This window comes from Leopardus geoffroyi, chromosome B4, assembly GCF_018350155.1.
Source record: "Leopardus geoffroyi isolate Oge1 chromosome B4, O.geoffroyi_Oge1_pat1.0, whole genome shotgun sequence".
Classification (NCBI taxonomy): domain Eukaryota; kingdom Metazoa; phylum Chordata; class Mammalia; order Carnivora; family Felidae; genus Leopardus; species Leopardus geoffroyi.
The window spans coordinates 41614998-41629335 of NC_059341.1; the positions used below are offsets into that span (position 1 = coordinate 41614998).

At 56.8% G+C, this 14338-nt stretch overlaps 1 protein-coding gene across 3 annotated transcripts; it reads left to right on the top strand.

Annotated features, from left to right (window-relative positions):
* Window positions 1-1884: 1884 nt before the first annotated feature.
* Window positions 1885-14260, top strand: ATN1 (atrophin 1). Of its 3 annotated transcripts, none has more exons than XM_045466339.1 (10): window positions 1885-2590; window positions 6895-7089; window positions 7297-7434; window positions 7584-7697; window positions 8413-10430; window positions 10666-10888; window positions 11294-11990; window positions 12844-12987; window positions 13314-13494; window positions 13693-14260. In XM_045466339.1, the coding sequence occupies exons 2-10, from the start codon at window positions 7063-7065 to the stop codon at window positions 13724-13726; spliced, it is 3576 nt and encodes a 1191-aa protein (XP_045322295.1). In that variant the 5' UTR covers window positions 1885-2590; window positions 6895-7062; the 3' UTR covers window positions 13727-14260. The 3 variants fall into 3 exon arrangements, with proteins under 3 accessions (XP_045322295.1, XP_045322294.1, XP_045322296.1); XM_045466338.1 differs by having other exon boundaries at window positions 1886-2590; window positions 8410-10430; XM_045466340.1 differs by lacking the exon at window positions 7584-7697 and having other exon boundaries at window positions 2432-2590; window positions 8410-10430.
* The last annotated feature ends 78 nt before the right edge of the window (window positions 14261-14338 follow it).

Consider the following 14338-nt stretch of genomic DNA (forward strand, 5'->3'; position numbering starts at 1 on the left):
GTGGGGAGAAGGAGCAGGGGCCATTCTAGGGCTTAGAGGAAGGGAGGGCAGGGATCACCAGGGAGAGGGGGACAGGGAGCTGGCCTGGTCTGTGGAAGGCCCTGAGGAATACAGAAGGTGAGCGTGCAGTAGAAAAGTGAGTGGCAAACCAAAAAGCTAAAGAGTGGTGATTCATCCCCAGGCCAAGGAAGCCTTGCCCAGGTTCCCTAGTGCTTTAGAATCTGTTTAAAGCTTCGGGTATTCCCAGAATTTGGCCGAGCCTGGCCCAAGGAAATATGAGGCTAATTCCACTGAGTTGCTACAGAGCCAGCCTCCATCCTTCCCAGAAGGCTAGTGGGATCCTGCCATGCAGGGCCTATCTTTGGCCTCTAGCTGGCTTGGCCCCACACATACCCTACTCCCACCCCAAATCTGGAGAGCTATTAAGGGCTCCCAATCCAGGCTCCAGCTCCAGCTCTTCCAGTTTCCCAGGCTGCCTCCCTCCCATTCTCTGGCCTTCCCAATCTCTGCTGCCAAAAATCACCCAGTGTCTTGGTGTCCTTTGTCCTGGGAGATGTTGCTGCTTGGTATGGGGCCAGGGAGACAGCCTAGAAGACATTGGTGGTGGACGGGCGGAAGTGTTGGCTTTAGGCTGGAGACTGGAAATGGCTGCCTGGAGAGCTGGGAGGGTTGAAGGAAGACCCTGTGGTCTGCGGGTGGGGTGGGGATTGTCTCCATAGTAGAATGATTAGGATTGGGGAACCAAGGCCCCTAGGGATTTCGCTCCACGGTGAGCCTAATCCCCACCTGACCCCTTCCCTGTGGCCAAGAGTACTGTCTGTGATGACTTCAGACAGGTTTGGGGAGGAAAATGGAGACACCACCAGACAGAAGGGCCTGAAGAGGATGGTGTCCCATTCCCATAAATTAATCCCTTACCTACACTGGGGCTTGCTTCCCCCATTTCTATCATTTCTTTCTACTGCTTTCCCTTTCCATCTCCACTCGTCTTCCTCACCTCTGGCCTTCCCTCCTCCATACTGCCACCAAAGGCCTTGTTTATCTTACATTTCCTTCTAATCTTCTTTACCCATTCCCCCCCCCCCCCCCATTCTATCCACCTTTGTCTTGCCAACAGAAACCCTCCTCAGCTCTCTTGGAAACCCCCCACCCCCAGAATCCAGCCATCCCTGTGTCTTACCCCCTCCTTTGCCACCCAGTACCCTAGTCCCTCTAGAATATGCATCCGGCCCCACCTCTTTCAAACCTTCCTAAGGTTCTTCACCTTTCCACTTCTCTCCATGCTGACATCTCTGAACTCGACTCTCTCCAGCTTTCCATCATCACCCCTAAATTCTTACATTTATTATATTCCTAATACGAACCACCTCCAAATTACTCTCATCCAGAAAACCCATATTCCTATATATCAATGTCTCCATCTTTTCAATTTCTTCCCCTCCCCATGACCCCAAACTTCCATCCCATTCTCCCTCATAATCACCCCCCCCCCCACCTCTCCAGCTACATGTCTGCCAGAGACGCTGTCACCCCAAGATTTAGTCATCCCTCCTTGTCACATACCTCACTGCCCTCGGAGCCCCCATGTAGCTCCATTTTCCCAGCATAACCCCATTAGACCAATCTCTGCCACACACCCACAACCTCCCACTTCCCCTCTGCCACAGACCCCTTGGTCCCCAAACTTCTCCAGTCTCCCCTTATCGGCCCTGACAACCAACAGCCCCTCCCACCTAGTCGTCTGGTTCCCCACAATCAGCCTCGGCGAACCCCTCCCCGCGCCCCAGCCCCCTGGGCCGGCCTCGGCCAACTCGCACAGCGCCTCCCCCTCTCCGGATCCCCCTCTCTCCCCCCTCGCAGCTTGCCTCGCGCTCCCTCCCTCGCGTCTCCCTCCTGGCCCCTCTCTCCTCCGTTCCTCCGCGCTCCCTCCTTCTCCCTCTTCCTCCCTTCTCCCATCCCCCTCTCCCAAGCTCCCTCCCTTCGCCGTCCGCTTTCCTGTGCGAGTCGCCGGACGCGCCGCCCAGCCCGCCCGCAGCCCCGCGTCGGGCCGGGGCCTCGGGCCGGGACCCATTTAGGGGGGACCGCTGGCCTCGAGGAGGGGCTAGGAGGGGGCGAGGGGGACAAACGCCTGGGAAGGGGCGGGGGCCGCGGGCGGAGGCCGCCTAGGGGGCCGGGGATCGCGCGAGTGCGGGCTGCGCGGGGCGGGCGCGGGAGGCGGGCGGGAGGCGGCGGGTCAGAGCAGCTCGGAGCGCCGGCCGGGCCGCGGGGGCGAGCGGCGCGGCGGGGGCGGGCGGCGCGGCCCGGGCATTCCGGGCGGCCGGGGGGAGGTGGCGGGCCTGGGGAGGGGCTGAACGAGAGCGGGGATCGGGGTCTGCTCCGGGGGGCAGGCGGGCGATCGGGGCCAGGTGGGTGAAAAGGGGGGATGGGGGCCGCCCTCCGGGGGGGTCGGGGCCGGCGCCGCCGCCGTCGCGGCGGCGACTGAAGCCGGGAAGAGGAGAGGGGGGCGGGGGAGCGGCCGCCGCCGCCCCCCGGAGGCGCCGGAGCCCCGGATCCCGTTCGGAGCCAGCCAGCCGTCCCGAGCTACGACCAGGTAAGATCTGCTGCCACCCGGGCCTCGGGCCCGCCCGGGTTTTGGCCCGCGGCTCCCCACCCCCACCCCTCCCAGTTTCCCCCTCCCGCCGCCGCCGCCGCCGCCGCCGCCGCCGCCTCCATTTGTTATTTTCCCGATCCGGTACCCCCACTGCGGGCCCTGCCCGGCCTGAGGCCGGGGGACTCAGGGGGTGGGGCCGGCCCCCAAGGAGGGATGGGGGCCAGGGCACCCGGAGAATCGGGTGGATGGAGGGAGGTGGGAGGGTCTCAGGAGGAGGGCTGATGGGGCAGCGAGGGTAGCCAGGACCCCGGGACCAAAAGAGGAGCACCGAGGTGGAGGGTGGCTAGAGGAAAAAGGGGGATGCCGGCGAGGGGGCTTCGGGCGAAGGCAAAAAGGGACTGGAGATATGGCAGCGAGGTGGGGCATTAGGGCTCCAGGAAAAGGCCCAAAACCCGGGTTTCAGAACTCAGGGTTGGGGGTGCTAGGTGTAGAAGGGAAGTAGGAAATGGGGAAGGGGTGTGGTAGGTGGAAAGAGAAGGGTCGTAGCTGATGAAGGAGAATGGAACCTGGGGAAACGGAGGCTCTGAAGGGACCAAGGAGAGGTCCACGTTTGAGAAGCAGAACCTGAGGTGTTACAGGGTTCAAGTGGGAAGTGGATGCCTTTGTGACTCTATTTTCTTTCCCGTACTTTAGGTCACCTCTGACCTTGTTTTTCCAGACCCCAGCATGGTTCCTTCTTGGAGAGGGACACACTGGGGCCCAGTGCTCTGGTCCCCCTAAAACTATGAGGAGGAAGATGGGAACACCGAAGGGAGAGTTAGGGAGAAAGGGTTTCTGAGAGGGTGGAAAAGGAGAGAATTGGATGGTCTTATACGCACTCCAGGCAAGTTGTGACCTCCACCCTCAAGTCCCCAGAGCACCCACGGCCCCTCTAGCTGGGGTTTCTGAAGGGGGAGGTGTCTTCATTTTTGTTTTGAGCTCAAAGATTTCTCTTTGTGCATGGGCTTATTTCTACTGGGGTAGGTACTCTTCTTAAGCTCCCTTCCCTGAGGGTGCTCCTGGAGGGTAGGAGTTGCTTTGGCAACTGGAGGGGGAGTGGCTGGCAGATGGACTCCTGGGATAGACTCTTGAGGGGCAGGTTCTACCATTTTGTTGCCATAGCAACGATCCAGTGGGATGTCCTATAGGTGGGGGTTCAGAATCTTGATTGGACCTCAGCCTTTGGCTATGTCCTTGGTACTCTTGGCTGGGTTCTGGAAGGTGTTTCTGGTGCTGCTGGTGAATAGGAGGTTCCCAAGAGGGTCCTCAGCCTTCCGGCAAGCAGTTTGTTGGAACAGGTAGACATGTTTTTTGCCGGTCATAGACGTCGCTCCAAGTTCCTCCCCTTAGGCATGGTGGGAAGCTGGAAAAGCTTCTGTTCAAGTTACACCAGGTTTTGGTAGTTCTTTCTTGCTTCTGCCTCCCTTATTATTAGGGACTTCTAGTATATAGTATGTAGTTGTTTGCTTCTTTGCACTGATATTCTTCTGTTTTCTTAAACTTGAGTTTCCCTTCCCAAGTCTCCCTTTTTCTCTTTCCCAGACTATCACGACAGTGACCCCTTCCATCCACTAACCTTTGACCTTCTGCTTCTCTGACCTTGTGGGAGTGGCTGGGCTCTCCAAGCTCATCTCATTTGAGGGTGGCCCAGGCGAGAGGGCTGTGCAACAGCCTGGTGCAGTGGAAATACTCTGAACAGGAGCCAACATACCTGGGTCGGGTACTGGTTGTACCTCTAACTGTGGCCTTGGGCCAGTCACTTCTCTGAGCCTTGGCTTCATTGTAAGATGAAGGGGTTATAGATAAGATGATCTCTGGGGCCCCTCTGACCTCCCCCGGTTCTAAGAAGGCTTAGACTAATGCATGCAGACTTATCTGCTGGTCTGGGCCGCATTGTTATCTAGGAGTCACTTTGGACTGGTTTGTTAGTCTGGCAGGTCTGGAATGATGATGGGGGCTGGGCCAGTGATCCTGAAATTCACCCTGCAAGCCTTTCCCAGAAAGCCTTATGCCTCGATTGTGTATTCCCTCTGACATCCTTCTCGTATTTCTCCCTTATTCTCCTATTCTTAGAGACTCTTTCCCTATTTCTCACTTTTGCATCTCCCCAATCTGGTCTTTATCCTTCTTCTTTTGCAGTAAGGCCATGAAAGGGAATGTGTGTAGTGTGTTGCAGAAACACAGTAGGTGCTTTATAAATATTAGTTACAGTGACTGGCTACTAGGGCTAGATGGAGTATAGTTCACCTTGTTGATGCCGAAGCATGCTCCGAGTTCAGAAGCATATATATGGCCCAACCCTAATTCCTCTCCCCTTGCCACTCCTTTCCCCCGAGATTACCTATGCTTTTATGACTGCTTTTCTCCTTCAAAGCTACTCACTGCTAATTTTATCAGATTTCAGCTGTTTAAAACAGTTGCAGTAGGGGGAGGGGCACACCGATTGCTGTGTTTTTCAGTTACATTTGTGCATTTCTCTGACCTTTTGGATCCCCTAGCTGTAATGGACTTGGTGAATGGGTTCTGGGATGGAAAGGAGAGATGGGCACCCTCCTCTAGAGGGGCTGGCAAAGACACACCAGCCACACATAGTAATCCTGGCTGTGCTTTTGTTAAGATTGTTTTCCTCTTTTGTTACAGCGGGTTTTGTTCTTTGGATTTTTGGAGGTTGACAATATTTAAAACTGATCTCCACAACTAAAAATGCGGTAGTAGTTGTAGTTGAAGAAAAGTGGCTGGTTTACTGGACAGAGCATTAGTTCTAAGTTCAGAAGACCTGAAGCTCTGTCCCAGCTCTTTTATGATTCTAAGTAAATTATTATTAAGTTTCCTGGAAAGGTTAGGTTCAACCCCCCTCTGCCCCCTACCCTCCCTTGCCGGTCTCAGTAGTTAGGGTTCAGTGGAAGTGAATAGTTAGGGTTCAGTGGAGGTGAAGGAGAAGTAATTACTCTGTATTCCTGGGGAAAAATATGCAGTATACTGTGATAATACCATTTACCTAGCCAGGCCTTGTAACTCAGAATAGCTGGGTAAGTTTACCCTATTCCCACCAAAGTCGGGCAACATTTTATTCGAAAAGACCTACTGAAGTTAGTCAATAGGCCAGGAACAAGAACGGAGCAGAGCACGCATATATACGTGACATCAGTGGGAGATACAGAAAGGAAGAAAACAGTGAGAAGATACCATTTTTGCTCTCAAAAGATCTTATGGTCCAGTAATATGGAGACCTGACCCTTAGCAAGAAATACCAAGTACAAAGGAAAATATCTGACTATAGATATAGGTACAGAGACAGATAGGCTGTGAGGAAGTATGTGTCCCTGTCTAAACCAAGTGGGAATACAGGTTTACCAGTCTGTAAATTTGTATTAAGTGCTCACAGATTTTCACTGCTTTGGTTGGTAAAATGAAAGTCCTGACTTTCTAGCCTTGGGGAGCCCAGGCACTAGAAGTGGGTGGGGGAAGGTCTCCATGAGACTCTCAGAAATAAGTTCTGCACTTTGGGGGTACCTAGGTTTGGGCTTGGGATTGGTAGGACTGTGTGCATTTGTGTTATAGAATGGGGCATTCTTCTCCCACCTACTCTGATGTGAAAAGATTCTTTTCATATCTCTGGGACTGATCTAGGCCTTCTGAGAACTCACCCCACCAACTTCTGACGAGAGTATAGCAAAGTCTAAAAGAAATAGCATGGGCTTTGAAGTCAGGGAGATGTAGGCCTGATTCCGGTGCTGTCACTGGTTTCTGTGTATTCATCACACGAAGTTGGGCAAGTCACAGTCTCAATCTTTGAGCCTCAGTTTCCTCCTCTGTATAATGGAAATAAGAATACCTACTTTGCAGGGTTAGGTTGTAAATATTAAATGAAACTGCATGTAAGGGCATGACATAAAGACAGCACTCAATAAATTCATACCTCAGCTACATTTCTTTATGCTCCCTGGGAAGGCTCTGTGGAACTCGTGTACCCACAGATACTTTCCAGGTATCAGGAAGGGTAGAATAATGTGAGTGCATGGGTAGGGTACATCTGAGTTTTCTGCCTTCTCCAGAGTTGAAAGAGATGATGTGAGCAGAGGCTCTTTCATGTGTAGATAGCTGAGGTAGCCCGTGGGGCGAGCCAGCAGTGTCTTATGGGGGTTGTACCTCTTAGCCCAAAGGCCTAGGGTTGGGCCACTTACTCAAGCCCCTTGATAAGCACAACAGTATCGCCTTCAGACTCTGTTCCCCAATTTGGAGACTCTGATGGTTTTTTCTAACAGGCTTCACTGAAAACAAATCCTGCAAGTTCCAGGGGCCTACACTGGAAACTTGGGAGATCCTGCTTCCCGCTTCCCAGGCCACAGCTGTGGGGAACTTGGGGTGAAGCAGAGAAGTTTCTGTATTCAGCTGCCCAGGCAGAGGAGAATGGGGTCTCCACAGCCTGAAGAATGAAGACACGACAGAATAAAGACTCAGTGAGTAATAGCTAAAATAAGAGCCACAAAGGGGCAGATGAGGGGCAGAGAAACTGGGGTGGGGTGGGGAGCGGTGAGGGCCTGGAGAGAAAGAATAGAAATAAGGCACGCCATGAAGTTAGGTGCTAGGTAAAAACAAAACAAAACAAACAAAAAAAAACAACAAACCAAAAACCTACATTGTCTGCTTCCTTCCTTTTCCCTCAGATGTCAATGAGGAGTGGACGGAAGAAAGAGGCCCCTGGGCCCCGGGAAGAGCTGAGATCGAGGGGCCGGGCCTCCCCTGGAGGGGTCAGCACGTCCAGCAGTGATGGCAAAGCCGAAAAGTCTAGGCAGACAGCCAAGGTATTCTGTCCTCAGGTCCTCCCACAGGATGCCCAGGCACTGGGGCTGATGGTGTATGTGTGTGTGTTGTGGGGGAACTTCCTGTCTGGCAGAAAGTAACTGTGGAGGCTCGGGAGGTAGGAGAAAGGAATTTTCTTTCTCTCTAACAGAAGGCCCGCGTAGAGGAAGCCTCCACCCCAAAGGTCAGCAAGCAGGGCCGGAGTGAGGAGATCTCAGAAAGTGAAAGTGAGGAGACTAATGCACCAAAAAAGACCAAAACCGAGGTGGGTGACCCTTGCAGCCATCCTCACCCATTTTCTGACCACGCTTTCCCAAAAACTTCCCTTCACGATTGCTACTTTAATCTCGCCTGGGACATGAGAGAAAAGTCATATCCTAGGGCTTATTAAAGGAGTCCTGTCTATAGTGTGTCAGATGGGTTTTTAGGGCTTTAGCCAGACCACTAGATGACCAGGCAGGACCAAAGGGCCTGGAAGAGTGTGAGGGATTCTAGCCTCTCCTTTTCCAGGTCCTGATTTTCATGAGGGGGCTGGAGAGGAGGTTAAAGGTGAGAGGTCTCAGTGGAAGGAATAAATCATAAGGAAAATGCATAAGGAGTGGTCTTCTTAAAAAGCACTGGTTTCTGGCATGTGTAGTTAAGGGGGTGAAGGAGATGAGAGGAGGGCGGATATGAGCTGGTGGAAGACAAGGATTTGGGTGTAGCTGTGGACAGCGAGATGGTGCTTGAGATGGACACTTGAGGAAAGAATGGAGTTTTACAAGGAGGGGAACAAGAGTGGCTGCTAGGGTGCAGCTGAGAATGTGGGGAGAGTGGAGGAATCCCCACGTGGCAGGGAGGGGGGCTGGAGCCAGAGTTCATCACGTCGTACAGTGGTTGCTGGGAGGGGGATGTGGTTTTGTGCAAGGGAGGCCCCAAATCTCGGGGAAGCGAGGGAAAAGAAAAGGGAAAAAAAAATGGTCCTCCTTTTTCTACAGCAGGAGCTCCCTCGGCCACAGTCTCCCTCCGATCTGGATAGTTTAGATGGGCGAAGCCTCAATGATGATGGCAGCAGTGACCCTAGGGATATTGACCAGGATAACCGAAGCACGTCCCCCAGCATCTACAGCCCTGGAAGCGTGGAGAATGACTCCGACTCATCTTCTGGCCTGTCCCAGGGCCCAGCCCGCCCCTACCACCCCCCTCCACTCTTTCCTCCCTCTCCTCCACCACCAGACAGCACCCCCCGACAGCCAGAGCCTGGCTTCGAAACCCATCCTTCTGTGACACCCGCTGGATATCATGCTCCCATGGAGCCCCCTCCATCTCGAATGTTCCAGGCTCCTCCTGGGGCCCCTCCCCCTCACCCACAGCTCTACCCCGGGGGCACTGGCGGAGTTTTGTCTGGACCCCCAATGGGTCCCAAGGGAGGAGGGGCTGCCTCTTCAGTGGGGGCTCCTAGTGGGGGTAAACAGCACCCTCCACCCACCACCCCCATTTCAATATCAAGCTCTGGGGCTGGTGGTGCTCCCCCAACAAAGCCACCTAACACTCCAGTGGGTGGTGGAAACCTACCCTCTGCTCCACCACCAGCCACCTTCCCCCATGTGACACCAAACCTGCCTCCCCCACCTGCTCTGAGACCCCTTAACAATGCATCAGCCTCTCCTCCTGGCCTGGGGGCCCAGCCACTACCTGGGCATCTGCCCTCTCCCCATGCCATGGGGCAGGGTATGGGTGGACTTCCTCCTGGCCCAGAGAAGGGCCCCACTCTTGCTCCCTCACCCCATCCTCTGCCCCCTGCTTCCTCCTCTTCTGCCCCAGCCCCGCCAATGAGGTATCCATACTCGTCTGCAGGTAGCAGCTCTGCAGCAGCCTCCTCTTCCAGTTCTTCCTCTTCCTCTGCCTCCCAGTACCCAGCTTCCCAGGCATTGCCCAGTTATCCCCACTCCTTCCCTCCCCCAACAAGCCTGTCTGTCTCCAATCAGCCACCCAAATACACTCAGCCTTCCCTTCCATCCCAGGCTGTATGGAGCCAGGGTCCCCCCCCACCTCCTCCCTATGGCCGTCTCTTAGCCAACAGCAATGCCCACCCAGGCCCCTTCCCTCCTTCCACTGGAGGCCAGTCCACAGGCCACCCACCAGCCCCAACACATCACCATCACCACCAGCAGCAGCAGCAACAACAGCAGCAACAGCAGCAGCAACAGCAGCAACAGCAGCAACAGCAACATCATGGGAGCTCTGGGCCCCCTCCACCTGGAGCATATCCCCACTCCCTGGAGAGCAGTAGCTCCCACCATTCCCACCCTTATGCCATGTCGCCCTCCCTGGGGTCTCTGAGGCCCTACCCACCAGGGCCAGCACACCTGCCCCCACCTCACAGCCAGGTGTCCTACAGCCAAGCGGGCCCCAATGGCCCCCCACCCTCTTCCTCCTCTTCCAACTCCTCTTCTTCCTCTCAAGGATCCTACCCATGTTCACACCCCTCCCCTTCCCAGGGCCCCCAAGGAGCGCCCTATCCCTTCCCACCGGTGCCTCCGGTCACCACCTCTTCGGCTACGCTTTCCACGGTCATTGCCACAGTGGCTTCCTCGCCAGCGGGCTACAAAACAGCTTCCCCACCTGGGCCCCCGCCGTATGGAAAGAGAGCCCCGTCCCCAGGGGCCTACAAGACAGCCACCCCACCGGGATACAAGCCGGGGTCGCCTCCCTCCTTCCGAACAGGGACCCCACCCGGCTACCGAGGCGCCTCGCCGCCCGCGGGCCCAGGGACCTTCAAGCCAGGCTCGCCCACTGTGGGGCCAGGGCCTCTGCCACCTGCCGGGCCCTCAGGCCTGTCCTCCCTGCCACCACCACCTGCGGCCCCTGCCTCGGGGCCGCCCCTGAACGCCACGCAGATCAAGCAAGAGCCGGCTGAAGAGTATGAGACCCCCGAGAGCCCGGCACCCCCGGCCCGCAGCCCTTCTCCCCCTCCCAAGGTGGTAGACGTGCCCAGCCATGCCAGCCAGTCAGCCAGGTGAGCCGCCAGGGCGGGGTGCGGTTGGGCCTGGAACGGGGAACGACGAAGGGGCAATGGAGAGACCGGCAGAGGCGACAAGAGGGGAACCTTGGCGTTCGTGTGGTGCCTTTTAGAGTACTCGGGGGCCTCGCCTCCCTCACCCCCTGCGCGGGCTGGTTTGGGGGCAGGGTCACCGCGGGGTCGCTCGGGCAGCTCGCAGGGGCTAAGCGCGCGCTGCCCTCGCCCCCGCCAGGTTCAACAAACACCTGGACCGCGGCTTTAACTCGTGCGCGCGCAGCGACCTGTACTTCGTGCCGCTGGAGGGCTCCAAGCTGGCCAAGAAGCGGGCCGACCTGGTTGAGAAGGTGCGGCGCGAGGCCGAGCAGCGCGCGCGCGAAGAAAAGGAGCGCGAGCGCGAGCGGGAACGCGAGAAGGAGCGGGAACGCGAGAAGGAGCGCGAGCTGGAACGCAGCGTGGTGCGTCACCACATGCGCCGTCCGCATTCTGGCCTTCCTCTGCGCCGCGCGGGGCGGGGGGGGGGGGGTGCGTGGAGGGCAAGGGGGGGGCCGGGGAAGTCATTGCGCCCCCTGTCGGACAGGAGGAAGCACGGCAGCCCAGGAAATAGAGACCCAGGGATTCCAGCGGGAGGAATCCTTCCTTGCATCCTCCCTTGGGTGGGGGAGGCAAATTCAGATCAGAGTACCTGTGGATGGTAGGGAGAGCCAATATCCAGGAGAAGGTTTAGGGAAATTCCTACTAGGCTGAGTTCCAGTAAGGTGACGCATCTTGGCCTTCAGCTACCGAGACAATTGAGCAGCTCCGGATCAGCCACATTTTACCAGACCTGCCCTTTTGACTCTGCTTCTCCCTGTATCCCACAGAAGTTGGCTCAGGAGGGCCGGGCTCCAGTGGAGTGCCCATCTCTCGGCCCAGTGCCCCATCGCCCTCCATTTGAGCCGGGCAGTGCTGTGGCTACAGTGCCCCCCTACCTGGGTCCTGACACTCCAGCCCTGCGCACGCTCAGTGAATACGCCCGGCCCCACGTCATGTCTCCAGGCAATCGCAACCATCCATTCTACGTGCCCTTAGGGGCAGTGGACCCGGGGCTCCTGGGTTACAATGTCCCGGCCTTGTACAGCAGTGACCCAGCAGCCCGGGAGAGGGAGCGGGAAGCCCGTGAACGAGACCTCCGTGACCGCCTCAAGCCTGGCTTTGAGGTGAAGCCCAGTGAGCTGGAACCCCTACATGGGGTCCCTGGGCCGGGCCTGGATCCCTTCCCCCGACATGGGGGCCTGGCTCTGCAGCCTGGCCCACCCGGCCTGCACCCTTTCCCCTTTCATCCGAGCCTGGGGCCCCTGGAGAGAGAACGTCTAGCGCTGGCAGCTGGTCCAGCCCTGCGGCCTGACATGTCCTACGCCGAGCGTCTGGCAGCTGAGAGGCAGCATGCAGAAAGGGTGGCAGCCCTGGGCAATGACCCGCTGGCCCGGCTGCAGATGCTCAATGTGACCCCCCATCACCACCAGCACTCCCACATCCACTCCCACCTGCACCTCCACCAGCAGGACGCCATCCATGCAGGTGAGACTCCTACTTCTTTGTCTTCGTTGCGTTCTTGTCCCCTGGCAAGTAATTGGGTCTTCTGTTCCTCAGGCCAAGACTTTTCTCCTCTAGTCTGGCATGAGCCTCTCTCCCGGGATTGCTCCCCTGATCTTGGCCTCCTTGTCATCCCCCATGTCTTCATGCCCCAGAGACTGTAATAACCCACACCCTGCCCCTCTTCACAGTCTAGCATCCCACCCACGATAGAGGAAACCTTTGAGGGAACGCCACCTTTCTACCCTCAGAACAGCCCCCCACCCCATACCTGGGTCCTTGCTCCTTTGAATTCAACTCTGTTATCATTTCTTGCCATCTTCTCTCCTCCCAGGTGGAGGTCTTTCATGTTTTTCCCCATCTCCAGGCCTCCTACCTTCCAGAAACAGCTCTATAGCTTTGACTGGGGTTATCATAGGTGCTAATGAGCTTTATTTACTATCCTTTCGCTGTATTTCCTTTTGTCCAGTACTTTGCCAGATTTAGCCTCACAGTCATAGTCCTTCCTGGCTCCCTTGTGCTTTCTCTCTCTTAGCCGCCTCTCTCTTCCTGTCTTACTTCCCAAACTTCTATCCCTTCCTATCTCCTCTAAGCAGTCCATGTCTCTCCTTTTCCTCAGACCCCTCTGACAACTGCTGTCTCCTATTCTCTGCCATCCACATGTCCCTGTCCTGACCACCCACCAGGCCCTTAGTTCTTCCATTGTGTCTCTTTGTTCCTCACTAGGTCTCCCTGTGTTGATTGTCCATCTCTTCCCAGGCTTGGATCCCTTCACCCAAATGCATGGTTTTCCCCAAACCTGCCTTCTGGTGACACCTTCCTCTTCTCTACCCTCTAGCCTCTGCCTCGGTGCACCCTCTCATTGACCCCCTGGCCTCAGGGTCTCACCTTACCCGGATCCCCTACCCAGCTGGGACCCTCCCCAACCCCCTTCTTCCTCACCCTCTGCACGAGAACGAAGTTCTTCGTCACCAGCTCTTTGGTAAGGATGGAGGTTGGGGGTGGGGAAGGTCGAATGAGAGAAGGGCAGAAAGGAGGAATCTGGGTGGTAGGATTAGCCTGTTTGGGCTTGGGGAGGGATGAGGAGGTAACCAGAGGAGCTGAGAACAGGAGAAGGAGGGCTGAGGTTCTGCCCGAGAGAGGCACAGGTTTTAGTGCCAGGCGGAAGTTTGGATCTTCTCCAGGACTGGCTTTTGCCCGTTTTAGCCTCAGTTTCCTCTGTCTGTAAGGTGGCCAGCTCTGTCCTGGCCCAGAGTAAGTACTCAGGACTCCAGCAGTCATGGGCCCCCCCGCCCTTCCTGCCCACAGCTGCTCCGTACCGGGACCTGCCAGCCTCCCTCTCTGCCCCGATGTCTGCAGCTCACCAGCTGCAGGCCATGCACGCGCAGTCGGCCGAGCTGCAGCGCCTGGCGCTGGAGCAGCAGCAGTGGCTGCACGCCCATCACCCGCTGCACAGTGTGCCGCTACCTGCCCAGGAGGACTACTACAGGTACCCTGGGACACCCCTGGGCCAGGGGTGAGGGGGTGTGACCTTAGCCAGCCCAGGATGGGGTGTGGGCAGCGCACTGCTGGCCTTTGGCCTCGGGGGGCGGGAGCCCCTCCTCCACAGTCCTCCTCTGTGAGAGGGGCCAGGTCGGGGTTGACCTTGGTGTCTCATGCCTCTGCTCTGCATCCCCTCTCCACCCAGTCACCTGAAGAAGGAAAGCGACAAGCCACTGTAGAACCTGCAATCAAGAGAGCACCCATGGCCCCTGCATTTGGACCTCGGAGGCCTCCCTCCCAGCCTGCCACCCACGGCTGAGGAGGGGTGCTGCTCATTTGCAGGGTTTCAGCAGCTGGGCAGAGGGAGGGAGGAAGGGACAGATGGAAGGCCAAGGCTCCTGTGGTATGCAGAGGTGGGGAGGTGGCCAGGGGTGGGGGTGGGGGGTGGGGGCAGAAAGCGCACAGTATCTTGGACCAGGTCCCTCTTTCTTGTCCCCCTGCTTTCTTCCTCCCCCATGCCCAACCCCCGGTGGCCACTGCCCCTCCCCCACCCCGTTGGTGTGATTATTTCATCTGTTAGATGTGGCTGTTTTGCGTAGCATCGTGTGCTGCCCCCGCCCCTCCCCAGTCCCCGTGCGCGCGTCCCTTCTGCGATGTATGCCCCTTGCCCTTCCCCGACATTAATAATTTATATATATAAATATCTATATGACGCTCTTTAAAAAACATCCCAACCAAAACCAAACAAAAACATCCTCACGACTCCCCAGGAAGATGGCTGTGACTGGTTCTTTGCGGGCTGTGGGGGCGGATTGGGGCGGTGGTGATGGGGGACTACACAGTAGTGCCTG

Coding starts and splice junctions, on each gene's coding strand:
- ATN1 (XM_045466338.1), top strand. CDS start 7,063: ATGAAGACACGACAGAATAAAGACTCA. Junction 7,090..7,296: donor CACGACAGAATAAAGACTCA/GTGAGTAATAGC, acceptor CTTTTCCCTCAG/ATGTCAATGAGGAGTGGACG. Junction 7,435..7,583: donor AGTCTAGGCAGACAGCCAAG/GTATTCTGTCCT, acceptor TCTCTCTAACAG/AAGGCCCGCGTAGAGGAAGC.